Genomic DNA, 27518 nt, shown 5'->3' with positions numbered 1-27518 from the left:
GACAACTTCATTCATTTTGGCTAAATGTCAAAGAACTCTGTGCAGGACAGGCTTCCATACCTTCAGTGTCCATGTGTGCTCCATGAACTTGAAATAGAGCTGGGTGTCGAGGCCTTCACTCAGCAGCTCATTCTCCGGGTGACCCAGAGTCTCCACCAACGTCTTCATTTCAACAGAGAATATCAGCTACATCAGCATAAAAGGCACTCCTGTATCTATTTGACTTTCAACATGAAGCTGTGCTTTTAAATCCTACAACACTGGAGGGCATACCAGGCGATACTGACACCTCTGAGGGAACAGCGGGCTGCCGAGGGACATGGTGGACAGAACAGCACCCACTGACCACGTCTACCGCCTCAGAGATGGGAAAACCCACAAGAACATCACGACATAACACAACAGCTGCAGCGCGGACGTCCGCGTTTAGATACAGCTGTATAGTAAACGCTGACGTCCGCGCTGCAGCGTGCATACACAATATATGCACGATGCAGCACCGACGTTCGTCCGTGTTCCGCGCTCCGGTCGGAAGGTGAAGATTTCTGTTGCATTGCACGCTCACTTCCGCTTTTGATGACGTATCGTGCTCAGACGACGCGTCGTTAGTTGCAGCCCTATTATTTCTGGATTCCATCGTTTCCTCTCACCGTTCATAAAAATAGGCGTTTTTTATTTCGCCAGGACATTTCCTTTTACTGTCTGTAGGTGATATTTACATGGATATTGACTTTATTCAGCAGTGATGGTGTTTTTCGGTGAGCTCTTCTCTATCTAGCATCTTAATTTCACACAGACTCAGGTCTGGTCTGGTCAAATCTGCTACGAATCATCTGGAACTGAATGAACTGAATCTATCACCAGTTAACCTGATCACCAGTTAAACTGGAACAGCAGCACCAACAGATGACAAAAACTTTCGCCCATACGTCGGGCCTGTCTGCAAAACACACAAAAGTGAAACATAACATTTTACAGTTAATAAAGTATGGCACTGAAATTAACATATGTCGTTAATATAGAACAAATGACAGCTCTCTCAAAATCAGCAGCTGACACATGACTGTGTCTTAAATTGTTCTCCATGCAGAACCTCCTGATAATATAATATAATATAATATAATATAGAGCAATGTGAACTCCGTGATTTCTGCATGGGTTTTCTCACTCTCAAGAGAATAAAATTGGAAAAGCGCTCCATCAAAGCCATTCTAGATGTGTTCACGATCCAAACCAGCTCTTAACAGTTCTTCCTCAGCAACTTCCGGTGTTGCAACAAACTAAAACAACAGCCGTATTTTGTATTTCAGGTAAAAAAGCTAGAGCAAAAATCCAACATCGTCATTTTTCCATTAGTTAAATAACACATTTCTACATTTAGGTTTTAGAAACTGAAAAACAAAAAAACAACGCGGTTCATCGTTTTTTTACATTTTATTTTGAAACGGAAAAACGAATGAACGAACCATACACGGATTGTTTTCTTATCCCAAGAATCCTTTTATTATTTACAAAAACAGTCGGAAAAACACGCGAAAATAAAATAACTGTATTAATCAATCCGGTTATTAGTACAATTACTTTCATTTCTGAGAAGTTACACCTTCTTTCTACCTTTTCTTTTTATATTGTTTGACAATAACTGAGCAGATTTTGTAACATTTTATATGTATTCAGCAAAATTTCATCAAAGGTGACGTGTGAAGTTTTCTTGTAAATAAATAAAGTTACATTCAGGATTTCTGACCAAAACACATCCTGTGTGGCTGTAAGGTCTAACATCCTTGTTTAAATATTAGAACTAGTAAAAACCATCAAAGCTAATCTTTATAAACATTTTCATTCCTCCAGTTTTGACACTCATGTTTAGTACCCAGCAGTTATTTTGGAGAACTGCTTTGATTCTCTGATCAGTTCCTGATCTACCACCTGTAGATCAGAATGAGTGTCATGTTTCCTGTGTGCAGATACAGCTAAACCACTGCACCATGGCACTACTGGTGGTAAAAAAAAACAACAAAACAAAACACTGCAAGTGTTCCACTAACACCAGTTTTGTAAATGATTGCCTTTGTCACAGATACAATTACTATACTTCAACATCAAGCTACTGCAATGCATACAATTAAATAAAATCAGTGCAACATACAAACAAATCTTCAGTTACACAGGAACCCAAGAACCCAATTTCACCAAAAATTTTTTTAAGTCAAACACCTGCAGCACCTGAGATAGCAATGAATGAGGAGAGGAGTGATGGAGACAGTCGCCTTCACCGTGATGTTCTTCTCAGACCACAGAGACTCCTCCAAATGGTCTCTTCTGTTCAGGACAGACACACAGAAACACACATGCAGATGTAAACAAGCAGAGATTAAATACTAGTTTTTCAAGATGAGTGATTAATGAAAAAACATTTTTTTTACATAACTTTACCTGTGATGTCTGTCTTCTTCCTGTGGGGGAAATAAATGATCATTACTCTCTTGGACATCAACACCTCACTTGTCACAGTAAAAATAACACAGGATCCCACACGTTTTTATCTCACTGTCATCTAAACACATCTGTCTCCAAGGACCATAATGGAAGATGTTGGTTATAGTTAGCTAGCAGCCTGTTTTTATGAGGGTCACCTCATACAAACTCACCTGAACGACGGTAGCGCGTCTTATACAGAAAGACAATCAGTGTGATCCCAGTGAGGCTGAGAATGATGTTAAACAACCAGCTGATTGGCTCTGAACACAGGAAACAGACAACACATATTACATATGTACATCTGCTGCCAGTATTTTACTTCCATAATGCGTTGTTTGACACAAAAAGACTGAGTATTACCCCAATACATAGTACGTCAAATGTAGTGGGTCAAATATCCCAGGATGTGTTACTACATCAGATTTTGCAGTCTACAAACCAGCATGTTTTTCCAGCTATTTTGACCCACAATCCTCTGTGCAGGTTTGTGGCATAAATGTATAAAATCACATGTATAAACCACAAAGAGTGCACAGACAGATGACAGCTTAAAGCATCATTAGTTTAAAGCATGATTACGTGCATACTATGTTAAACAGGACTTGCTTCAAGTAAAAAATAAACAGTATGTGATCTGGAAAGCAGGAACTGTATTCTCCTCTGACCTTCAACATTCAGGATGAAGCTAATTTTGATGGGCTCTCTCAGAGACTGATGGAAGACGCCACATGTAAACTCCTTCCCTGAGTCACTGAGCGAAGCCTCAAGGTAGAAGAAAGATGAGACTGAGTAGGTGTGGTCCTTGTTGAGTTTGTGGCCGTTCTGCCTGAAGACTGCCAGCATTTTGGGCAGAGGAGTGTTGACCGTCTGATTTGATATCACTATTCTCTGCTTGTACCAAACTACGTGCACATCCAGAGGGTAGTAGCCCTCTGCCTCACAAACTATCTTCTGGGCTTTCCCCTCCTGCATGGACAGAGTGGGTTCAACGTTGAGGAAAACTCTGGGACGCTCTGAGGAGAGGAGGAGGATAAAAGAAATGAAACTGTGACAGTAAATATTGATGAGAAACACTGGGCTGCTATTTAAAAAGCAGTACATTCTTGATTTAATACATGCCAAAATTGTAAATTCTCATTCAGAACTCAAGGCATGCATAACAACCTCATTTATTGCAATACTTTTTCCACACTTTCCTGTGATTTATGTGCAATAACTGTTCCAACGTCTTCATCCTGTATATAATGTTCTTCAAAATTTCATCTTGTGTTCATAATGTTCTCACTGTGTTTTTAATATATTCTATACTGCTCTTATACCCCTGTTTTTTGAGCTGCTGTAATGGTCCCACTGTGGGATCAAAAAGCTAGTCTTATCTTAGTTTATATTATCTTATCTTAAAAGCAACCAGCTTTTTTTCATCAGACTTTCTATATTTTGCAAATGTAAGCTGATAAACTGATACAAGATAAGGGTTTGTACCAATGTCCACACTAACTACACATCAAGACAATGATCACAGTCAAATGATCACATGAAAACATCTACAAATTTTATTTACTTCTATAATACTCACCCACACTACAAAATATCTGGTTGTTCAATAAAAGCAAAAGTACAAGCCTGTATTGGAATGTTTTTGGTAAATTTTGGCACAAATTGTCTAATTCTGTGAGTCGCTAACAGCAGACAAGCTAAAGATTATGCTGTTGAGAAAACTAAAAATACAATTTACAGCTTGATTCACTACAAGTTTGATGGGTCTTTTAATATTTAGACCCATCTGCCATGTCAACATGACAAACAAAATCTGATTTTTTTTTAGAAACAAGGTTGAAATATTAAAACTAGTGGCTACAACATTAAACTAAAGCGTTACATGAAGGATGGTGTGTCCTGCACCCAGACCTAGAAGAGAAGCAGATGTTCTGATGTCTCTCTTTATAGAAGTATCCAGAAAAAGTCTCCTTTTACCTCTGAAGCTTTTGACTCAACTCAGACAACAGAAATTTCTGACCTCCTACTTGAAAAAGTAAAATGTTCATTTTCTCACCTTCAATGTCCAGATTTACGTCTAGATCTACCAAAACTGGAGCCACTGACACTGAACAAATGTATTTGCCTTCACTGCTCATCTCTGCGGAGTGGAGGTTGTAGGAGGCATCTCCATCTGCTAGATCCTTCAGTCTAACACCAATCCCATCAGTCCGTCCTGAGCTGCTGTTATGGCTGAACAGTTTAACCATTTTTCCATAAAGCAGTCGGTGCCACTCCACAGTGAACTTTGGTGCTTTGTGGTCGATGGCAAACTGACAGTGGAGCTTTTGTTGGGACTTCAGGGCTGCTTTCACTGAAGGAGACTGTGTTTTAACAACCATGGCAACTGTGGAAACAGGTGTTACAAAGACAGTGAGACACAAACACACATTTAGTTCTTACTCATGAAGACAGGTTCAGCAGATGTGTAGGACCAATGCTAACTTTGAAGTTAGAGTCAGAGTTTTTGAGTGAGATTTCAATGTTTTTCAGTGTCCCATAACCATAACACATAACCATAAAAAACACTTTTTCTTTGTTCCAGTCTAACTGAGGACGCTGTGTTGAGTTTACCTGTCGTAGTAAGTGTCTCTCCATCTGCGATAGTCGGCCAGTGGAGGTAGTCGTGCTCTCCTGGTGGAGGTTGGTCCGATGGGTGCCTGAGGAAGCCGGTGATGGTGAAAAGTCCTTTAATGTGTTTGAGGGTGCATTTGAACCAGCGGTTGTAGCCCTGAGCCCCCTGGACAGGCCAGCGGACATGGATTCCTTCTGTACTGTACCGACGCAGCTCACACTCCACCTGTTCTGCCCCCACCCCCTCCATGTACCTCCGCAGGTCCAGCTTGGATCCTGTTAAGATTGAGTATTTTTATTATTTCTATTAAACATACTGCTGGCTTCATACTGATTTATAGATTGCATTATGTGCTAAATAAAAGAGTTGTGTTGATCTGTGACTGAATGAGAGGGTCTGACTGAACAGCAATAAAGATGAATGGTAACAAGTCAGACAGAGGGCAAACCACTTTCACTGACACTCAAGACATATCAGACACAGGAACATGCACTGCAGACACACATACACCCATACATGCTTACTGCACGCTCACACACACTTACTGAATACTCTGGACCACTCTAAGACATAATAACATCATGGTAAGAACCTAAAACTGATAAAATACATGAGACCGGAGACATGCAGTCACTCTAATTAAAGTAATGATACCACATGACTGCAGAAGTAGACTATAGCTAATGCACATGACTGTGATAATAGACCATGGTTAATCATGAAGACCTAAACACACAAACACACACATCATTCATAATAAGGAGGGATTCTCTCTTTGTACCTGGAACTGACGGATTGGAGGATCGTATGGTGAGAAGCTATGGACAAGGCTATCCACCAATGAGAGAGAGCCTAATCTCAACCACAGCCCTTCTCTAACAGTTTTTGACCAATGAGATTTTTGCACATTTTCATAAATACACTCTGTTCACTGTGAATTTCATCCATTACTGGGAAGATGCCTTCAGATTAACACCTTTGTTAACTATAGTCCTCTGAACAGTGATGGTCCTCGATATCAAGCTATTTGTTGCAGAATAACCAACTTTAACTGAGAGAAGTTGCCTTTCTGCTAACTCAAAAAATGAACATGCTCAACAATCCTACAATAGAATAAAATACAAATGAAGACATTGTTTTCAGTGTTCTCTGTCTGTCGGCTGCAGTAGTTTACCTGTGACCAGGAAGGTGACAGCTCCTCGATTAACAGGAGAGTTTCCTGTTTCACCAAACTGCAGCGTGGCCACTCTGTGGAGTGTCTGAGTGACAACATGACTCTTATTATTCAGAGTCACATTTTCATCAACGAAATGGCAGGGTAGCCATGTTATCTGATGGACGCTCTGCACACCTGAATGACAGACACACACATCAATATGATCATTTAGTGGAGTAAATTGTATAGTAGTTATCAGTGATGGAAAGCAACCAAGTAAATTTTTGAGGTAATTGTGCTTTACATTTCCAGTCCACTCCATCAAAGAGGGAAAATGCATGTTATATTTATCTGTTCTAACATTTATCTGACAGCTTAGGTTACTGTGTTTTGTTTAAAGATGAAGATTTTACAGAAGGGATCAAATGAAACACTTTTCAAATGAATACATTGTGAAATATTACCACAAGCCAGGACAAAAACCCATGGTGAGGCGGCATTTAGCAACTACGACCCTGTGGAACAGCCTGCCGGAGAACCTCAGGACTGCAGAGACTGTCGATGTTTTTAAAAGACGTTTAAAGACTTATCTTTTTAATCAGGCTTTTAATTAACCTTTAATCCTTTCTTATGCTCTAATCATTCTCTATTTATTGCTTTATGTATTTGTACTCTTTTAATTTCCAAACCTTTACTTATCTTACAGGTCTTTTATCCTATGTTATAGTTTAAATTTTTTAGTTTTTAACTCCAGTGTTTCCTCAGGGGGGTCCTCCACACTGGTGGTGTGTCAGGTCTGCTGCTTGAGGTGCTGTCCATGGGTCGCTTTTACCCCGGCTGATTGGGGTGCTCCCCACCTCGGTGTGGGGGTCCCTCTGTCTGTCGAGATCGGGGGATCTGGGTGCCAGCACCCCCGGTGGTTATGGCCTGCGACTCCACCCAGTGTGGACGGCCCCAATGGAGGTGTTTTCCACAATCATCAGTGCCATGCCATGTCTCCCTACAGTAAGTGGTGAGAGTGTGTGTGCGTGTGTGTGCGTCTGTGTGCACATGCGTATGTGTGTGTGTGGGCGTGTATGTGCGTGTGTTTGTGCAGTTGTGTGCATATATGTATATATGGAGGGAGGGATGGGTTTGCTTGTTTTTAATGTTTTTAAATGTTGTACAGCACTTTGTGTTGCATTTTTAAACTGTATGAAAAGTGCTCTAGAAATAAAGTTTGATTTGATTTGATTTGATTTTATTAAAGCAGTCGTTTTCAAAAGTTGTGGCTTCCTAAAAAAAGCAGTGGGGAGTTCAGATTTCTTTGTGTTGTTAAAAGGTCTAATTGCTTTAAGTGATCTCGTGTATCTGCAAGAATCAAAGATTAGAGAAAAAGTCTAGAAGCTGAAAACAGACTTGTTCCTCATCTGAGAACTCAGAACTACCTACTGTCCAGTACAGTTGCGTGCAAAATTATTCAACCCTCCTGACATTTTTGAATTCCTGGCAAAATGAGCAACATTACAACTGCAGGTGATTAAATCATATAAGAGTTGAACAGTTAGTTTATTGAAAAATGATACAAAAGCAAAAATCAAGATTTAAGCAGGTTGCAAAATTATTCAACCCCCTATACACAAGGCTAGTTAAATACAGATAATTGCAGGACAACTCAAATGCGCTACACCTCCATGTATGCATTATGAGGTGAATACAATGGTGACACATGCTAAACATTGAGTAATACTCATGTCTGTAAAATGGGGACACTTTGTGTCAGCACTCCCCATACACCTCTTGCAAGCAACATGGTTCAGACCAGAGAAATGTCCCTGAAGTTTAGAGAGGATATCGTTGTTTCTCACAAGAAAGGAAATGGGTACAAGAAGATTTCCAAGCTCTTGAATATTATTATATTTCAATAAACTAACTGTTCACCTCTTATATGATTTAGTCGCCTGTAATTGTCATGTTCCTCATTTTGACAGAATGCCGAAAATGTCAATGGGGTTGAATAATTTTGCATACAACTGCGTCAGTCAGTAGGACCAAAGCAGTACTTACATTTTTAGCAACATTTTGCTGCTGTCTGCTTTTGCTCAAGCAGCATTTACCTCCAATGGAGTATTTTAACGTTGCTGTACTGGTACTTTTACTTTGGTACGTACTTCTTTCACCCCTGATAGTATCTCTATGAGTTTCTACTTACTGACCACACAGACTCCAAAAACGCCACAATCGCTACCAAAGTTTTAGAAATAACTTACCTGCAGACAGATAGAAGTAAATAAGTATCTTTAAGATTAAAGCCATGACTATTCATTAGTGAACCGAGCCTTGGTTCTTCGTGTCGCAGAACGAGTCACTCAGGATACTTTCACTTTCATTTTAGTTGAACATAAATTTGCTTTGCTTTCAGCTCACATCACGTGATGAGCAGATGCCAGACAAATGTAGTCCATGATACAAGATCACAACAAAATATGACAAAATACGTCAAAGTGTGTGAAACATGTTGCGCAACTGCCACATTTTGACGACGATACGGCGTGTCTGCGTCCTGATTACTGTTCGGTTACTGATTCAAAGGCAACTAACGATGGTACACATTAAGTCTGGAATCTGGCATGTGTTCCCTGACTGCAGCTCCAGAGACACTTTTCATCTAATCGATCGGACCATAGATATGAAGAGAGAAACTTCATATCTATGGATCAGACTGATCAGCGTCCAGCAGGATGCAGTACTGGTGGTGTCTTGAGGAGGCGCTGTGAACAGCAGCAGTTCTTCTCTGTCAGTGACGCAGCGGAAGTGCTTCAGCTTGTTGACATGACGACACGAGAGGAGCAGTTCATAGAGACTGTCAGCCTTATGGCGGTAAAGTGTGAGGAGTTGCTGCAGTAGAGAACTAAACAGAGTCTTCTGAACGACACACGGAGCTGCACTTTATGGAGGAGAAATAAAAAACCGACTGAAATTAGCAGAACAGCGAGTTTACCTGCATTTAGCTCCTTTAAACAGCTGAGACTGATGATGAACAAAGGTAACGACCACTTTTTGAACACTTCTAATCTCTATTTTATGGACAGCATGTCAGTACACGTAATTCAAAATCTTTTTCTTTTTTCAAACTGACTGACTCCCAGCTTATGTTACATTTGCTAACAAATAACATTTCTCGAAGTTTCGATACGAAGCTCCAGGAAGATTTTGAGAGTAACCAAACACAGAATCAGCTGTGTTAATTAGTCCTTTGCTAATTGAAGAATTCCGACAACGTAGTGGGACATGTTATATCCTATGTTATGCCACAAAGTGATGCAGGGGAAATCCAACCCCGTGTGTCTGCCTTATTGTACCTGCTCTGTGCCCCACATTACAGCCTGTCCAGTAGTTTTACTGGTTGAAACGGATTTAAAAGAACAGGTGAACTCACCCAGTGCTTTTTCAAGTTAACAAAAAGGGGTTGCTGCTCCTACATTGTGACTGAAATGTGATGAAATACAAGAAAATTACTCATTCATTTATGTTTAGAGGATATTTTTTATATTTATTAAACCTATCTGTAATAATGTTAACTACAGTCTAGTTTCCAAATATAAACAAGGATATTAGACATCATTGTCAACATGATTATTCCTCCTCAGAGTCTGTTTCCTGTTCAGACTTGTATGGTTTAATTACTCTAATATGACAGCTTGCCATTGTGTAGTGTGGGCTACTTTTACAGTTGCTGAGTGTCAAACTACTTCTCTCCAATTAGCCCTTTGATACACAACATGAGTCAAGAGATAACCATTTTCCATTGAATATGGGTCACTTTTTACCCATGTTGTGCATCAAAGAGTTAAACTGTTTATTTTCTAATATCAGTGTCTCAAAATAATCTTGTCCAAGGACCTTTTCTGTTTGAGGCAGGCTCCCAAAAAGGGATAAAGTCTGATATGACAACATTTTATACAGTACAGTGAAATGTGATCGGTTATAGAGCATATCATTCAGATATTAAAATGTGATTGGCTAAAGGTGGGGATAAATCATGGTTTAGACTTAGTACTCCGTTTGTTGGTGCACAGATATGTTCATGTCTCTTGGCACACGATCCATGCATTAATTCCACATTAAATGGTTAATATCAATATTGTAATACTCATATGGGATATGAGTTTCAGTGTTCAGCTAGCATTTCCTTTAAAAAAATAAATCCTAAAACAGTGTTTGAGCAAAGTAGTCGGTGAGCTGGTGTGCTCGAGCTTAAACAACTAGCAGAGGGGTGGGAGGAGACAACAACCATGTAGAGTTCATCTAAGCCATTTTAAGACAGGGACAGATTATTTTAATGAACAGAAATTTCTCAACATCACTCAGATACACAGAGATTCGTTTTTTAGAGGTTTAATCAACAACCAGTAAGGAACATTAATGATTAGTTGAATCCTTTAAATTTCCCGTCCTCTCATCTGTAGGAGGTAACAAGGTATCAGAATAAGACAGCTGACAGGCTTTTCCCTGCCTGTTTATTTCTGTGTGTTCTTTGTTTAGCTTGACGTCTGCTCTCTTTGCCTTCAGATTCAGCACTTCTTCAGGGGGCTTTCCTCCTTTCTGACAAGCTGTGCCTCCCCTCATCCCTGGCCTCAGTTCAGAAGGATGAGTGGAGTCGGGTGGGACAGCCGATCCTGGAGGCCGTCAGAGAAATCTGTGGACAGGATCAACTTAGCGGTCGTCCCAACCCGACAGCTGTGAGCTGGAAAAAGACGGTAGTTTGTGTTGTGTGGCTGAAGCTGCTGTCCAGAGAGGCAGAGGAGGATGTTGAGGTGACATGGAGGGAGAACCCTTTGTTCTCCCTGCAGACCAGCCTCCCTGAGGTCAGCCGTGTCATCCTGCTGGAACTAGTCAAGTCAACATCAGCTGCTCATATTTTTGCCAGTTTTCTCCTGTGTCTTCCTCAACCTCAGATGTGCTCAGACCTGGAAAAGCTGACTGAACATATGATGAGCAATCCCACCAGGGAAGACGATGTCCAGCTTTTCCTGAAGGTGTGGTGGGAACTATGGAAAGGCAGAGATGATCAGAAAGCAGGAGAGGACAACATGGAGATGATGTTTGCCAGCCAGTGTGCTCGACTGTCCTCAAAGGCTGCCAGTTTGTCCCCTCAGGCTGCTAAGAGGTTGAAGCTGGACACACCAGATCTACCAGCATCAAACGCTGATGTTCTGCACGTTCTGATTCATGCACTCAAAGACATGAAAGATCACGTATCCTCAGCAGATCTGTGCTTTCAGTCCCTGTCCGTTTCCCTCACTGCTCTCTACACAGCTTTCCTCATAGACCAGAAAGTTGTAGTTCCAATCAAAGAGAAGATGCACATCCTGTGTAAAATCATCAGCATCAGAGAAAAGAACAATGAGGAACTGAGCCCTGAACTAATCCGTGAGACTTTGAGAGACTTCCATGCTTCTCATACACCCTCTCAGTTTCAGCCCAGCAGGATGCAGCTGAGTGAAGCCTTGAAGATTATAACAGAACTTGCACAGTTTTGGCAAAGCAGAGGGCTTCTGACAGTTCAGGACACCTCTAATCCTAATCACACTGCATTCCAACTAGAGCAAAGTGTTCAGAGACTCCTGACAGCTCTGGACCAAACACCAGCAGCTGTGGGGGAAAATGATGATCAAGAGACTGTGAAGAAAACACTCAGGGGTTTGCTGCAGTCACTGGCTCTCCCTGACATGGAGAGCAGCGCTGAAGTGAGCCTGAAGGTCACCACCACCATCATCACACACCGCCTGGAAGACTACGAGAACTTTGCAGCGTTGTTTGCCAGTGAGGCGTCATGGGCGGCTTGTGATGAGCGCTGGCTGGACTGTCTGGAAAAGAACCAAGCGGCCTTCCGGCAGCACGGCACGCTCACCAGCCTCTCCTCCACCCTCCTGAGGAAGCTCCACAGCGGGAGCTCGAACGTGAGCCAGTGCAGGAAGCTGATGAAAATCACTGCGGATATTTTCTCTGCGCTGTCATTAGAAGACAAGAACAGAGCATTGGCTGCCCAGCTGGGGTTGTCCAGCAGGGGGTTCTTTGGCTGCTCTGTGCCCTCCGCTGTGACTGAAGGCTTCGAACAGGAGCTCAACATGGCCTTCAACTGCATCATCCAAGGAGGGGCCGGAGCCTCGGCAGCAGCGTCGCAGGGCAATCTAAACACAGCCGCCTCTTTAGTAGCCAGAGTGGCTTTTCAAAACCCAGAGGCCGCTCTGAGGTCCTGCTGTCATTCAGCTGTTTTCAATAAAGGAGCGTTCTCTCTGATGGCTAAGATCCTGCAGCAGCTGCCTGGACTGGGAGGTCAGAGAGGGAGAGAAGATGAAGCTCAAAAGAATGAGGAAGAAATACAGGCTGGAGAGGAAAGTACAGCTGAAAGAAGGGATGCTGTGAGTGGTAGCAGTCTCCTCTGCCGGTGTTTACAGGACATGATCAGGGCCAAGTCTCTGACAGCCAGTGAAAAAGAACAGTTGCTCAAGTTTCTGGGTCTGCTGATGATGCCTGTCGCTGCAGGTGAGGGAGAAGAAGAGATGCAAAGCTTCCTGCTTCCTCAGGAGGTCGTGAATGCCTTCGTCCTGCCGAACCTCTCTGCTATGGGTCAGTATCCTTCTGTAGGTTGGTCACGCTGTAGCATCACTTCACTGATGTGGCACGCTTAGTGTGGGTTTAAAAATCATCTGCAGTCATCCAACGACAAATGATACTTTATTTAAACCAATATGATGCCAAAGGTGTACAGTCATTTCCCTGCACACAGGAGTTATTTTCATTCTGCCTCTGTCTCATTGGACATATGACTTGAATGTTCATTTTTTTCTTTTACTATGGCCAGTGAGAGCCACTGAGCTATGTAACCTGGAGCTATAAGCTAAACTAGGAGTTAAAAGCTGCCAGAGATAAAGGAGTGGCTAAGTGGATGAACAAGACACTCAGGCTAGTCTGTCATGACTTAACAAAGAGGCCCATGCCTCAGGACTGACATACACCATCCAATGTATGTGCAGGAAGTGCTGCTGCATGAGTTGTTGAATAATGTCAAATGAATACTTTGAAGTGATTCGAATCCAATGAACGATGTCCCAGAAGAAGAGTCATTTTGCCAACACTGCTCTGATATCTGGTGGCTGGACGTACACTACTGTTCAAAAGTCTAGGCTCAGCCAGACAATTACACAAGGTTTTCTAGTCATCAATGAGCCTTTCAACACCATTAGCTAACACAATGTAGCATTAGAACACAGGAGTGATGGTTGCTGGAAATGTTCCTCTGTACCCCTATGGAGATATTCCATTAAAGATCAGCCGTTTCCACCTAGAGTAGTCATTTACCACATTAACAATGTCTAGACTGGATTTATCATTCATTTAATGTTATCTTCACTGAATAAAGCTGCCCTTCTGTCAAAAATAATGACATTTCTAATACAAACTTTTGACTGATAAGATAGAAGAAGCATAATAAGATAGAACGTGGCATTTACAAATCGGTCGGTCATGTGTCTCTGGTTTACCTCCAGACATTGTACAAACCCATATCTTCCAGGGGAAAAAACACGAACCATAGAAAATGGAAATGACATTTCTAACAGGGAGTGAAATAGCAGGAAAACACAAACGTAAAGCTACATTACAGATTACAACGGTGGTTTTTATATCACCATGGTAACGTACACTGAACACCTAACCCTTCCAGAGCAGGTTGTGCTCAAGACGATAGATCAACATGCATAAAAACACCTCCTACACACCAGAAAATGATGAGAGAATGCAGATAGCAAGAGTTTGTAGGAACCGCCCAAATGCCTTTTTTCCCTTGAGGTAATTTACTGAGTTGATTAGATTTCTTTTTAATTAGTAGTCTTAAGCTGTCAGATGAATGTAGTGAAATATACACAAATTCCAATGTCCTCCCCCCTGTCACAGCAGTGATTTTTTTTGACTCTCTCTTCTGTATTTCCCTCCAGGTCACTGCTCTGTTGATCCAGAGCTTAGTCTGCAGCTTCTCCACACTGCTTTGTCTGTGGAGGTCCAGGGTCCAGCCTCTTCTCCTCACTGGGTGCTGGACTGCTCTCCTTTCTCCCTCCTCTACGTACTGGCCCAGCTGCACCACCAGACTCTCAGGTTTGGATGAAGAGTGTCTATTTGTGCTGCTATCCTTAGTTTTCCTCCCATACAGAGTCCAGTACAGTAAATTGACCACTGTAACATAAATTCATTTGATCTCTGCTAGATGCTGGGAGCAGCCACCAGAGGGCGCTGTCCATCTTTTTTCCATGGACACCAAAGACCTGCTGGTGACGGTGCTGACCTCACTGGGGCAGGTGGTGGGTGCAGAGGTGGCAGCAGACCCCAGCAGCTGGTCCAGAGCTCTGTTCTGGCTCTACAGCAAGATGGAGGAGCTGGACTGGACCGTTCGGTTCCACCTGAAGCCTGTGTGGCGGCAACACTTTAAAAATGAGGTGCCGTCGTCCCTGCTGGCTGTGTGTGATCTACCTGAAGAGGTAGGAACTCTTGAAGTGATTTAAACCTATTTACAGAACAAATGCTGAGGTGTTGCATCAACCACAGTGGTTGAATAATTCACCTCAGCAGCAAAGGAAGGCAACAAAAGCAGATGTGTTATCTAAATGGCAGTTTGTCCACTGACTGTAGGGCCTTTCAGACACGCATCCCTTCTGTTAGTCTGATGGGATCTGAAAATGTCTGAATGAGGACCCTGCTTACTTTTCTATAAAGAAGTCCTGGAGGAAATCAGTGTCAGACCTGATCACATTCTGTATCACTTTTAACATGGTACATGTCAGAACTACTGGATAGACACGCACTAACAAAATACTGTGTTTGAACCAATTAAGGAAAATATTTTTTTCTCATTTTACCACTAATATTGGTCCAAAACCTCACAAAGAGGAAAAGAAACCCAGAAAATCACAAAGCATCTTTCTCATTGACGTTGACATTTCACATCTCTTACAAACTGTCCATATAAATGTAAGTCTACTGTGATGAAGACGGAGCAGGTCGGATCAGTGAGACTCACTAATACTGAATGAAATCCAGGTTTCATCAGACAGCTGCTGGATTCATATGAGCATCTCCAGAGAGAGAACTGGGTGTATTTATGCACGTGAACGATAGCAGTAACCTCATTAATTACGAAATGATCCTCCACATGGAGACGGTCAATAAGGATCTAACAGAAAGTCCCACTGCTTCTCTTCACTTCAGACAGGTCAGCTGCTGTGAAATGATGTGTTACACAGCAGATTTAATTGCGTTATTTTGCATTATACATCATTTGATGTTGTGCTCAGTCTTTGTCTGAATGACGCTGTAAGGAGCGCTAACATAAAGCCGACCAATGTCTGAAGGACTGAATCCTGCTACTTTAAGACACAGATGAAGCTGCACCGTTCTGCTTCTCATGTCTGAAACTGGCTTCACTTTAGTTACTTTTAGAGAAGTCACTTGTAGAAAATGTCACTTTAAACTGTTCAGTTTAGTTGAATTTTTCTCTACTAAACCTTAATAGTCCACCCATCATCTACACACTGTTTAATCCTCACTAGGGTCGTGGGGGGGGCTGGAGTCTGTCCCAGCTGACTTAAGGTGAAGGCAGGAGACACCTGGACAGGTCACCAGTCTATCACAGAAGCTTAATAGTGAGAAACATTATATTAGTAGTGAAGCCATGAGCTTTGTATTTAATCAAACCCATATTTTGCATTCCTGATCAGTGTCCACAGCCCATCACTGGGCGTGTAGCTGCATTCACCCACAACTAGTGGTTTAACAAATGAAATGTGACGTTACACAATGTTCAGGTCGTTGATGGAAATGGTTTGAAAATTAAATCATTTTTCAGGTATTTTTAAGCAATAATCCAAATATTCTTCTCATAAATCCGAGGATTTGCTGCTGTAGTTGTTCATGTATGACAGGAAACTGAACTGTTGGTCAAACGGAACAAAGTGAGGATGTCACTGTTGGCTCTCTAAGACTGTGAGTGGCATTTTTTCAACTTTATTATTAGATTTTTAAAACTTAACTCATGGAGAAACAATAACTGGCAGATTCAACCATCCTCTATACACCGCTTTATCCTCACTAGGGTCGCGGGAGTCTATCCCAGCTCACTTGGGCGAAGGCAGGGGACACCCAGGACAGGTCGCCAGTCTTTCACAGGGCTACATATACAGACAAACAATCACACTCGCATTCACACCTACGGGCAATTTAGAGTAGTCAATTAACCTCAGCATATTTTTGGACTGGTGGCTGCTCAGTGGAGTAGTGGTTAGCACTTTCGCCTTGCAGCAAGAAGATCCCTGGTTCGAATCCCGGTCTGGGCCTGGGATCTTTCTGCATGGAGTTTGCATGTTCTCCCTGAGCATGCGTGGGTTTTCTGCGGGCACTCCGGCTTCCTCCCACAGTCCAAAAACATGCAGAGGTTAATTGAGTACTCTAAATTGTCCGTAGGTGTGAATGCGAGTGTGATTGTTCGTCTGTATATGTAGCCCTGTGACAGACTGGCGACCTGTCCTGGGTGTCCCCTGCCTTCGCCCGAGTCAGCTGGGATAGGCTCCAGCACCCCCGCGACCCTAATGAGGATAAAGCGGTGTATAGGGGATGGATATTTTTGGACTGTGGGAGGAAGCCGGAGTGCCCGGAGAAAACCCACGCATGCACAGGGAGAACATGCAAACTCCATGCAGAAAGATCCCAGGCCCACCCCAGGATTCAAACCGGGGATCTTCTTGCTGCCAGGCGAAAGTGCTAACCACTATGCCACTGAGCAGGCTAACTGGCAGATTAATAGGTAAAATAAAAACACATGCATCTCTGCTTGGTGGCTGCATCTGTCCCCAGTTACTGCTCCACAGCTCCTGTCAGAGGAATATAGTAGACTTTGTTTGGCATTCTGGGGGCATTTCTGCCTGCAAATTAACCTATACATATTTGTAGAAGCAGACAGATATATAATACATAGATTTATTGTTGTTCACTGCCAAAAATATGAGAATTCATGTAGAAATATGCCACCTGTCCTTTTGTATTCATCCCTTCACAAACTCAGCCCTGGAATTCTGAAGTAAACTACCTGATATTCTTTGAGTTCTATGCAGTGTTTATTGTAGATGTGCAGCGATATAATCCTTAATGGGACACAATACATTGTGATAAACTTCAGAAATGAAATTAAACGGGATTGCAGACAGTAGTTGTTAGTCATCGTACAAAAAGGGACATTTGACAGTGGTTTTCCTGAAGTTGTATCATTAGCGTGGTAAGTTCAGATTGGATGGTTTCTGCTTCTGTAGCGATGTCTCTCTTTGTGTCCTCTCTGTAGGAGTGGTCTGGTTTGGATCTGCTCTCATACGGTCCAGGAACGGGTCTGCTGGCCTGGATGGAGTGCTGCTGCATATCTGACTCCCTGCAGTCCACCATGCTGTCCCGTCTCTCTCTGGACCAGCACAAGCCCGACCACGTCAGCATGTTCAGCAAAGGCCTGCTGGTGGCTCTGACCCAGACTCTGCCCTGGTGCTCTGTCTCCCAGTGGAGCAGACTGCTGAAAGCCCTGAAGGAGCTCATCTCCTCCTCTCGCCTCCACGTCCCCTTCTCTCTGGAGTACGTGGACTACCTGCCCCTCCTGGACCTGAGGAGGTTTTCAGATGAGCTCCGCCTGTCTGTCCTCCTGCTCCGAGTCCTTCAGCTGCTCTGTGGGTCCAGCTGCTCCCACTGGCTGTCTGTGGATGGCTGGGCCCACGTTGGCAGGTTATACTCCCACGCTGTGAGGGACGTGATCAACTCGGTGAGAGCCAAGCTGCCTCTGCCTTCATCTGGTGCCTCAGCCGTCTCTGCTTCAGTGTCTCCTAGAAGACCAGCGTCTAGAGGCTCAAATCCCTCTCTCACTCCAGTCAAAGCTTCTATCGTGTCTGAAGACCATCTAACAGAAGACTCTCCTGTAATATCACAAGAGTCCCACATGGAGGAGAAGAAGACAGCCCCCAGCCAGGAAGTTCTGTTTGTTCTCAGCCAGCTCTTCTGCCACGTTCAGCATGTCCAGGTAGGAATAGTTCAGCAGAGGGCAAAATGTCTGATTTAGCTCCTTAAATGTGAAGGTTTTCTGGTCTTGTTCTTCCTCTGTGACAGTAAACTGAACTCTGAGGCTTTGGGAAACACTGATTGACATATTCCAACATTTTCTAACAACAAACAATCTGTAAATTAATTAGCAATGAAAACAAGAAAAGTACGAAGAGAGCCCAGTACTCCACCGAGCCTGTTGATTCCCCCATATGGCATTGTCAGAAATGCAGGATTTTTGTAGAAATGCAGCATTTACTAGTTACTGATGATCAGAACTCACGGCAACATACAACGTGACTATTTAATATAGATGTACCCACAAATAAAATGACCTTGCACTGAGCACAGGCGCGTGTTCTGCATGTGCACGTTATGTACGGATACTGAATCACGTGACCTAAACGTGTAGTGGGTGGTAGGAATTGATGGGACTCAGAAACACCCCCACAATTCAATCAGTTGTTCCTTGTATCATCTCTCACGGATAAGTCCTGATAAGTCCTCAGCAGTGGATTTGTAGTAGGATCACAATCATGTGATCATCAGCAGGCAGCTGATGTAGTGTTCACTTGTTGTCATGGTTACAGTGATGCTGTGCCGCTATTTCACAATCATACAGAAATCTTTAACAAATCAGTGGATCCAGACTATAAGCTGCATCAATGCCAAAATCTAATCACTTGGTCCTTGTGTCATTTCTGACCTTCACTGAAAATTTCATCTGAATTCGTTGGTCCGTTTTTGAGCAACGTTGTGAACAGACAGACAGACGGACGCCAATCGTCACATAACTCCACCGCGTTCTTTGGCAAAGTAATAACTTTTTACTAACTATGTTCGATTTTCTCCTTAAGTAAAAGTACACATTCCATAACAGACACACCGATCATCTCATAACTCCACTGCGTTCCTTGATGGAGTAACAACCGCTATTTGAAGCCCTGTTGTTAAGATAAATTCAGTGGTCAGTGAGAATTCTAGATTCTCATTAACAAAACCACACATTTAAAGTTGTGTATTTGATGTAATATTTTGATGTCACAATGTTCCTGTAAAATGTTTAGAGGAAAATCTGTTCCACTGCTCACAGATGCCTTTTGATTGAGTTTTATCTCTACACTGGTCTTTAAAAAAAGCAGAGGTGCATGTATTTTCCTAAATCACAGTTAAAGTGTCAGTGGTGACCTCTCTCCCTCCCAGGTGATGATGCCTGGAGGTCAGTGTGAGCCTCTTTTCCTGTCCAGTCTGGAGATCCTCAGTCACTACGAGGCCATCATGACTGCTTTCCCGGACAGCTGCAGCCCACTGGAGAGCGACAACATCCGCCACTTCTTCTCTACCATCACAGACAACCTGGAGAACCAGGAGATGAAGGCTGTGCTGCAGCAGAAGATCGCTCAGCTCGTGTCATCAGCAGCCTGACACCCTCTGTGACTTTTGGGGTCTTTTACACTTGAGATTAAGTTCTGAAATGCTTAAAATTCTGAGCACGTTTGGTGAGGAAACGAGGGCAATTATAGTTGCTAATGCCGCACAGTGTACTCGGCTAATTTACAAAGTTATTACAAAACGACGGGTTCAGAATGGAAGTGAATAAAAATCCAGTATTTCAGAGCAAATGTCTTCTCGTGCTGCCTCGGTAATGTTCATTTCCACTAAAAGGATGTGGAGGCTCAGATGGTATGCTAATGTGTACTAGAGGATACATTTGCAATTTAATTCCAGATTTATCTACTGTACACCCGGGACATGAACCCTGTGTATCTGCTGCTCACCATCATCAGACACTTCAGCAGCACTGCATCACAATCAGTACTTCATTTTAGAACTTTATTCATCAAAAACAAGACTTTAATTTGTACAAAAATAGTCTCTGCGCTTAAGATTTGTTCAAACTGTGACACATAATTTCAGACAGTTGTGTCATCGTAACGGCTAAGAGGAAACATTCACACTGCAACTAATAAAACTCATAAATCACAGATAAATCCACACAATCACAGTACACAACAAACACTCAACTGCTGACACTTCACTGATCAACATGTATTAGAGCAATTAGTAAAAAAAATCTGACAATCTGAGTAAAGTTTAAGTAAAAATTCAAATGTAAGTATATTTTGGGGGAAATGTTACTAAAAATTGTAATAAATAAAAAGGCTGATGAGACTAATTTTCCTTTATGAAATATGGTTATATTAATGCTTTTCTCTAAGATATTTCTTTAATTTGAAAATATATTATTGCTTTATTCTCAAAATACAAACTGTTTTCCTCTTAACTTATGGCTTGACTCCTAAAACATTAAAACTCTTATCTAAAAATCTCCCCCCATCATCTAACAGCGGCACTAATGCCTGATCATGTCATTGGTGTCTGTTTCGTGTTTTTTGTTGCCAACAGCTGAGCTCTTCATTTGGTCTTGGGCTTGTCTTCGTCCCCCCGTCTCCTCTGTCTCAGGTACAGTCTGTTGGCTTTCCTCAGCAGCAGGATGAACCAGTAGATCTGAGGGGACAGGATCGCCAGGTTGCCCAGGTTGCACTGAAGAGGCAGATGAAAGGGAACTCTGTGCAGAGGAATCCCAAACTGCCGGCCGTACATCCAGTACATGAAGGGGAAGAGCAGGATCCGACACGTGAAGAAACTCAGGAGGAGAATGATGCCGTTGACTTTGAGCAGCTTTGTGTTGTCGAGGCCCAGCTGGATGTCAGGAGAGGTGAAGGAGGACACGGGGCAAAGAAGAGACGGATGAGAGAACGTGGAAGAAGACGGGGCATGTTTTAGTTTATCTAACTTCACAAAATAAGATGCAGACATGAATCAAGGTAAACTTCATTTGACTAAAATCTGTCCTCAGAAAGGTGTGAAACGTCCCTGAGACAAAGCTTTACTGGTGTCTGGGTGCAAGGAATCATAATTAAATTTGGTATACCTATGTAACTCATCAAGACGCACAAAAATATAATTGACAACCATACCCAAAACACAACAGGAAGTCGGCCATTTTGAATTATGTGTCGTGTTTTGGACAATTCTGGACTTATTTTTGCACTTTTTCAAAAGCTATAAACTCAAACAGGGTAACCCAGACAGCTGAAATTTGGCCAGGATGTACAGCAGGTGTGGACGATCAAAAGTTATCAAAATGTTCCGCAAAAGTCTGAAGGTGTGGAAATGACGGCTGGCAGAATTTCGTCAATTCACCATGACACAGGAAGTGATGTAAAACTTGCCTGCACATGCTCCAATCAGCCTGAAACTTCACATGTGTGATCAAAGACCAGCCCTCATCACATCCATAAGCCCAAATACTCTGTCGCAGCGCCACCTGGTGGACATGATTGGACTCAGACCAGCAAGGATTCAGGCACCCGTTGAACGCTTTAATTTCTTGCGACATTCAAACAGTCACTCAGTGCAGCCTCCTATTGCTACAAACTACGTAGATCGTACTATAAACAAAGCCCTGGTTCTTTCATTTTTACAGTTTTTGCAGGTTTAATTATTCTTCATCTACTTCCTGAAAAGTTTAGTCAATAAAAAAGACAAAAACTTAAATTAAAAATTTTTTAGACAAAAACATTAAACATTAAAGTTGAAATATTTTAAACACTTAAAAATACAATTAAACGAAGAATATTAAACATTTTTTAAAAATACAAAACATATTAGATTATTAAACCTTTAAAAAGACAAAACAGTTAAAGAATTAAATGTTTAATTAAAAAATTGCATTTTAAAGACAAACTTTAAATAGTAATTAAACAGAAAATGCAATGAAGCATTTAAAAAGAAAATTAAAAGGAAAGGGAAATTTTTCAAACAAACTGATAAAACATTTGAAAAAACAACAAACATTAAAAAGACAAAACATTTCAAAATCAAATTAGATATTAGAAAAGAATAAAAGGTGAGAAAAGAGCAAAACTAAACATTTAAGAAGAATCAAACTAAAGACAAAACATTTGAAAAGACACCAGTTAGACTTTAGAAGATCAAATTAAACAGAAGAGACGATAAAACGATCAAAAAGAGCAAAAACAGATAAAGGTCTTAAAGTGTTTTCTAGTCTGAAATGAAAACATCAAGTTGTTTCTTCAAACATTTCCTCTTTCTATGTTCTTGGTTTGACTGTGGACAGATTTACTAAGAACTCATTTCAGAAAACTGCTTTCCAGATAAAGTCTACTAGTAGTTGAAGGCATCGATCAAACTAATGCTACCTTCTGATCTCCACAAACTTCACTGTTTACTGTGAAACTTCAAAGATTTGACCCCTCAGACTGTCTAAAGGTTCAAACTGACAGACATCTGCTGTGGGACTTAGAAAATTTCAGTTCTCAGACTGTGTGAAAGCTCAGGTCCTGAGGACTCAGGAGGTCTGGAGGCTTTGGAAAGTCTTGGACCTGAGGGTTCAACCCTCCAGCACAAAGGCTGAAGTCCAACCTCCTGAAAAAACGGTCGAGTCGAGACTCGAGTTAAAAAAAACTCAAAAACGGCAAAAAAAATCGATGATAAAGGCGCAAAAAAAAGAAGAATTAGTATCTGAGTGAGTAGCTCAGGGGGTAAGAAGAGAGACTACCAAGTGGGAGGTAGCGGGTTCAAGACCTGCCACCAGTCTTTTTCTTTGTCAGGATTTTCAAAAAATTTAAGAAGGATCTGGTCTTGAACCAGCAACCTGCAGCTTTATAGGCATATCCTTAACTCACTGAGCTACAGATCAGATAAAAATAAATAAACTCGTCGTCCCTTTAACATCATAGTTTCTGTTCCTAATAAAGTGATCACATGGGTGGAGCCAAGGCAGAGTCTGGGTGGAGTCAGGGCGGAGAGTAGGCGGGGAGGTGGGTGGCAGCCTCCCCCCTCTACCCCCCCACTGCCCCCCTCTCCTCCCCCACCGCCCACCACACCTTCCCCCGCCCGACGAGTTTTTCGAAAATCTGAGTCTCGACGGGTTTCCCGAGTTTCTGGAGTTTCCACCAGGTCGGAGGCAGAACAAGTTGTCATGAAGAGGTGTTGAAGCTGGTGAGGATGGAGTGACTTTTTACAGCGACTAGAAGAAAGACAACTCGAAGAGCAGGTCTTTAACCAGCATCCCTAAAATCCATGGAGTCGCTCCAGAAAAATGAAGGGAGGTCAACTTTTATTAACCTCCATCCAGATGTTCAACTTGATATCTTTACTTTGAGATTTTTAGCAAACACAAACCTTTAGTATCAATTATTAGGACTTTAATGGAATCCACCAGCAGATTTAGTTTTTGTTGAGAAACTTTATTCTTGTCATCATGGGACTCTAGGATTTAAAACTTTTCGTTCTATTTGACCTCATGTTTATTAGTTTTAGTGGAGAAAGTTATTTTAATTGTTGATTAAAATTGTTGTTTAGTTGTAGTTTAATTGTTGATGAGTCTCTAATAAACCAAATAATAAATTGGATTAGTCAAGAAGTTTAAATTTCTTACTTTGTCATATTTTAAAAATGACAAAAAATATAAAAATAAGTTGGTTAGATATCAAAACTCGGGTTTTTTTCTTTTTTGCTGAGGATTTATTGAGAAGAAGTGTCTGACATGAAAACATTACAAAAGAACAACTGTCTCAATTTCTCTGTCTGAATATTTAGTTACACTGTATCCTGGATATAGAGCAGGGGTAGGCAACCTGCAGATCTGTAAACAGCACCGTTCCACACACAGGCAGTGACCCCACAGGAATATGTAAAAAGGTCATCTGCTTGATTGCTCTATTGTTTGACAAAGCCAAGGTAGCCCTGCAGCCACATTTGCAAATATTCAGACAGATGCTGATTGTAGCTATCCAGAGTCGTCAGTTTGGTATCGGGGTCTTCTGACCACTTTCTGGGTTTGCTTTATAGCCAAAAAACCCTGCTTTTGCTAGTGTGAATGCGAATGACTAATAAGGACCTCAATGCTCACAAAAGATATGCTGATTAGGGTCAAATAACCCTTCTCTGGGTTCAATAGTGATATGTACCAACTGATCCACTCTTGGTTGTTCTAGTGTTAAACTGAAGGCCTGTAGGATTTTATGTTTCTGGAGTGGAATCTGTCCTTGAATCACACATTTCAGGTTGTTTTGACACAAGTAATGACATGATTTGAAGGACTATGTTGACAGGAATAAAGTGGGAAAAAAACAGAGAGGTTGATCTTCAAGACAGCTACTGTCAACATGAGCATTTCAGCCTGATTTAGATAGAACTGAGCCTCTTCAACTGTAGTACAATCAGACATTATAGATAGAGATGGATGGGAACAGTAGCATTCTTCATTCTTATACATTCAAGCAAAATGTGTCAGAGGTTTACCTGGATGAGAATCTGTCCAATACACAGGAAAGGAGTGCTGAACTCTGTGGTGAACATGCAGCCGATGAAGAAGTCCCCCAGCCCTCTTCTTAAGAACTAAAACCAGACACACTGCGCTGTCAGTTTTATCACACGTGTAAACACACTATGATCATGACAGGCATCCATCCCTGTTCTCACCAGAGCCACGGGCATGAAAACGACCAGCAGGGCAGCGTGGTGGAGGACCAGCATCCAGTCCTTGATGAGGAACGCTCTGACGGACTGCAGGGAGTGACCGCTGCCTGCCGGGGAGACGCCTCTGACCCTCTGGGTGTGGTAGTGGCACAGATACATGGCAAAGATGTCGTAGGCCATGTAGGGAGCTCCAAAGAAAATAAACCAGTTGACCAGCCAGTGACTGCATGGTGAGACAGCAAGGAGACAGACAGGAACCCTGCATGACTGCTCTGTGTCAAAGGCTTCAAAGCATTGACCAATGCACTCATTCTAACCACATTACTGTTGCTGAATGTAGTCTTTGTTGATTAAACTCTCCCACCTGTCAGTCATCACGTCCCTGCAGGAAGCCACGACTGTGATTCCAGCTGCTGTAGCCAGAGTAGCATGGATGGAGGAGACCAGCCTGAGGAGACAGTCAGACCAATGCTGTCACAGAAACAAGGAAAATGGAGACTGCAGATTATTCATGGGCGTAAGTTCATGAATATTTATGTGGCACATGCTAGCACCAATGCACATACAGTCATGGAAAAACGTATTAGACTACCCTTGTTTTCTTCAATTTCTTGTTCAGTTTAATGCCTGCTACAACCAAAGATATATTACCTGAAGAATATAATGAACATGAGAAAAAATGCAGCTGGTTCCATTATACTTTATGTCCTGTTTGACCTGCTTCAGCTTCATTGTATTCCCAGGGTCTATAAGAGGTCATTTCATGTCATCAGCAGCACCGCACATGTAAAGGCCGTAAGCTGTAGCCCAACTCAGAAGCTGTCAGCTCTCGCATAACACCTAAAACTAAAGAATTATGTGAAGCCACAACGGCAGCCATCATGCGTGAGAGACAGGTAATGAAAAAAACTGAAGATCTCCAAGACAGCCGTTCATTACACCAAGAAAAAACAATCCCAACAGGGTTCTACCAAACTGCCAGCTGGTCAGGAAACGTCTTTCTACCCACCAGATGACCGTCACTCATCTGTTCCTGTCAGGAATCGTCATCAGACCTCCAGGGACCTTAAAAATTAGTGAACACTGCAGAGAAATGGGACTTGTTGGACAAGGACAGTTGGAAACTGACTTCTAGAAGCTGGTCTGAAGTCACACAGGGCAGGAAGAAGCCCTTCATGAAGGAAAGACAGAGGAAAGCCGGTTACTCTTTGCTGGGATCTCAAGGATTGGACTGTTGATGATTGGACTAAGGTTCTCTTCAGGGATGGATTCAATCTTCAGTTGATGTCTACTCTAGCCAACTTACTGTTTAGGTGGAAGTCTGGAGAAGCTACAAACCAGACTGTCTGCCCCTACAGTAAAACATGGGGGTGGATCAGTGACCATCTGGGGTAGTTTCAGTTTGGGTGGAACAGGGCAAATGAACCAGGTCATGTACAGGACTACTCTTGAAAACAGTCTTCTTCCATCAGCTGGAAAACTCTTTCCTGCCTCCAATGACTGGATTTTCTAACAAGGTCAGTTAAAGCCTGGATGGAGAACCAGAACATTGGAACCATGCCTTGGCGGCTCAATCACCAGATCTAAATCCAACTGAGAAAACCTGTGGAAAATAAACACAAAACGGACAACCACAAGCCCCCAAAACAAAGCAGATTAGTTTGAATTAGTCCAACAGGAATGGGCTGCTGTGATCAGAAGCTGGTGGAGAGCATGCCAAGATGCATGGCTGCAGTCATCAGAAACAATGGTTATGAATCAGTACTAACTCCTTTGTGGATCAAGCCACTAAAACAGACAGAAAAGAAAACACGGAATCCTAAAAGCTGTTTTTGGCAGAACAATGCCAAAGTTATTGATGTAAGAATTGAAGGTATTTTGGTTATTATCAAGAAAATCATGGAAAATGTCTGATATCAGGTCTGAAATTAAACTCTTATGAACTATTTTTGTTGTCATATTTGTCCAAACAAATGTACCTTTAGTTGAACCAGGCATTAAAATGAACAAGAAAGAGCAGAAAACAAGGGTGGTCTAATATTTTTTTACATGACTCTATAATACATACTACTTTAGCACCTGTCCCTCTCAGAAGTTTAGTGTAGTGTCACACATATCACCAAATAACTCATAGGTGTATTAATAAGCTAATTACTGCCCTCTCTGTGTGTTTAGAGGAAGAGAATGAAAGGATTCCTATTTTTTAAATGTGCAGAAACCTAAAGTTAAAGGTGTGCAGAATTTACGGCCAGTTGTTTTTCATTAATCTGACATTGTAATTACACCTCCATAACGAGTTCAAACCTCTATTTATGAAGGAGGCAGTGTGAAAGTGTCTCCTACTACAGGTCGGTGTCTGACCTCTCACTGATTACCACTGCGTCCTTCTCACTCCACTGTCTGAGTTTTAGTATCGTCCTGAAGCTGCAGAAAAGCCCTGGAAACACCGCAGCTCCGCACAGCAAGGCCTTAAGCATGATGTAGCAGAGCCGCTCCTCTTCCTGAAGCTGCTGTACCGCCTTATAAAACAAATTTAAAAAGCAATAAAACAATCAAAATTGTCCCGGCGGCAGAAAGCAGCTGCGTATTTCTGGACAGATGCTAGTTAGCCTGTTAGCCCGTCCTCTGATGTTTTGTTAACTTCCTGTCAAGTTTGAA

The 27518-nt window shown here is 42.1% G+C and overlaps 3 protein-coding genes across 3 annotated transcripts; 1 reads left to right on the top strand and 2 right to left on the bottom strand.

Annotated features, from left to right (window-relative positions):
- Positions 1 to 1476: 1476 nt before the first annotated feature.
- LOC110965937 (tapasin-related protein-like) lies at positions 1477 to 8904 on the bottom strand. The gene is made up of 8 exons (XM_022215137.2): positions 8498 to 8904; positions 6267 to 6443; positions 5092 to 5367; positions 4535 to 4864; positions 3147 to 3494; positions 2652 to 2741; positions 2437 to 2456; positions 1477 to 2322 (listed from the first exon to the last, which is right to left on the bottom strand). The coding sequence occupies exons 1-8, from the start codon at positions 8541 to 8543 to the stop codon at positions 2290 to 2292; spliced, it is 1320 nt and encodes a 439-aa protein (XP_022070829.1). The 5' UTR covers positions 8544 to 8904; the 3' UTR covers positions 1477 to 2289.
- Positions 8905 to 9049: 145 nt separating this feature from the next.
- On the top strand, positions 9050 to 20522 carry gemin4 (gem (nuclear organelle) associated protein 4). Its single transcript, XM_022215130.2, has 6 exons — positions 9050 to 9273; positions 10800 to 12860; positions 14228 to 14384; positions 14494 to 14764; positions 17614 to 18330; positions 19554 to 20522. Exons 1-6 carry the CDS (start codon positions 9261 to 9263, stop codon positions 19773 to 19775), a joined length of 3441 nt encoding a protein of 1146 aa, XP_022070822.2. The 5' UTR covers positions 9050 to 9260; the 3' UTR covers positions 19776 to 20522.
- On the bottom strand, positions 20170 to 27511 carry LOC110965930 (TLC domain containing 3A). The gene is made up of 5 exons (XM_022215131.2): positions 27222 to 27511; positions 25225 to 25308; positions 24864 to 25083; positions 24684 to 24779; positions 20170 to 21053 (listed from the first exon to the last, which is right to left on the bottom strand). The coding sequence occupies exons 1-5, from the start codon at positions 27335 to 27337 to the stop codon at positions 20766 to 20768; spliced, it is 804 nt and encodes a 267-aa protein (XP_022070823.1). The 5' UTR covers positions 27338 to 27511; the 3' UTR covers positions 20170 to 20765.
- Positions 27512 to 27518: the final 7 nt, after the last annotated feature.

Source organism: Acanthochromis polyacanthus, chromosome 13 (genome assembly GCF_021347895.1).
Source record: "Acanthochromis polyacanthus isolate Apoly-LR-REF ecotype Palm Island chromosome 13, KAUST_Apoly_ChrSc, whole genome shotgun sequence".
Taxonomy (NCBI): Eukaryota; Metazoa; Chordata; class Actinopteri; family Pomacentridae; genus Acanthochromis; species Acanthochromis polyacanthus.
The sequence above is the reverse complement of the archived record's forward strand: the minus strand, read 5'-3'. Positions and strand labels throughout refer to the sequence as shown.

Coding starts and splice junctions, on each gene's coding strand:
- gemin4 (XM_022215130.2), top strand. Junction 14,385..14,493: donor CTGCACCACCAGACTCTCAG/GTTTGGATGAAG, acceptor GATCTCTGCTAG/ATGCTGGGAGCAGCCACCAG. Junction 18,331..19,553: donor GCCACGTTCAGCATGTCCAG/GTAGGAATAGTT, acceptor TCTCCCTCCCAG/GTGATGATGCCTGGAGGTCA.
- LOC110965930 (XM_022215131.2), bottom strand. CDS start 27,337: ATGCTTAAGGCCTTGCTGTGCGGAGCTGCGGTGTTTCCAGGGCTTTTC. Junction 24,780..24,863: donor TTTTCATGCCCGTGGCTCTG/GTGAGAACAGGG, acceptor GTCTGGTTTTAG/TTCTTAAGAAGAGGGCTGGG. Junction 21,054..24,683: donor TTGGACAGATTCTCATCCAG/GTAAACCTCTGA, acceptor CCTGACATCCAG/CTGGGCCTCGACAACACAAA.
- LOC110965937 (XM_022215137.2), bottom strand. CDS start 8,543: ATGGCTTTAATCTTAAAGATACTTATTTACTTCTATCTGTCTGCAG. Junction 6,444..8,497: donor TTACTTCTATCTGTCTGCAG/GTAAGTTATTTC, acceptor TCTGTCATTCAG/GTGTGCAGAGCGTCCATCAG. Junction 5,368..6,266: donor TGTCACCTTCCTGGTCACAG/GTAAACTACTGC, acceptor CAATCTTAACAG/GATCCAAGCTGGACCTGCGG.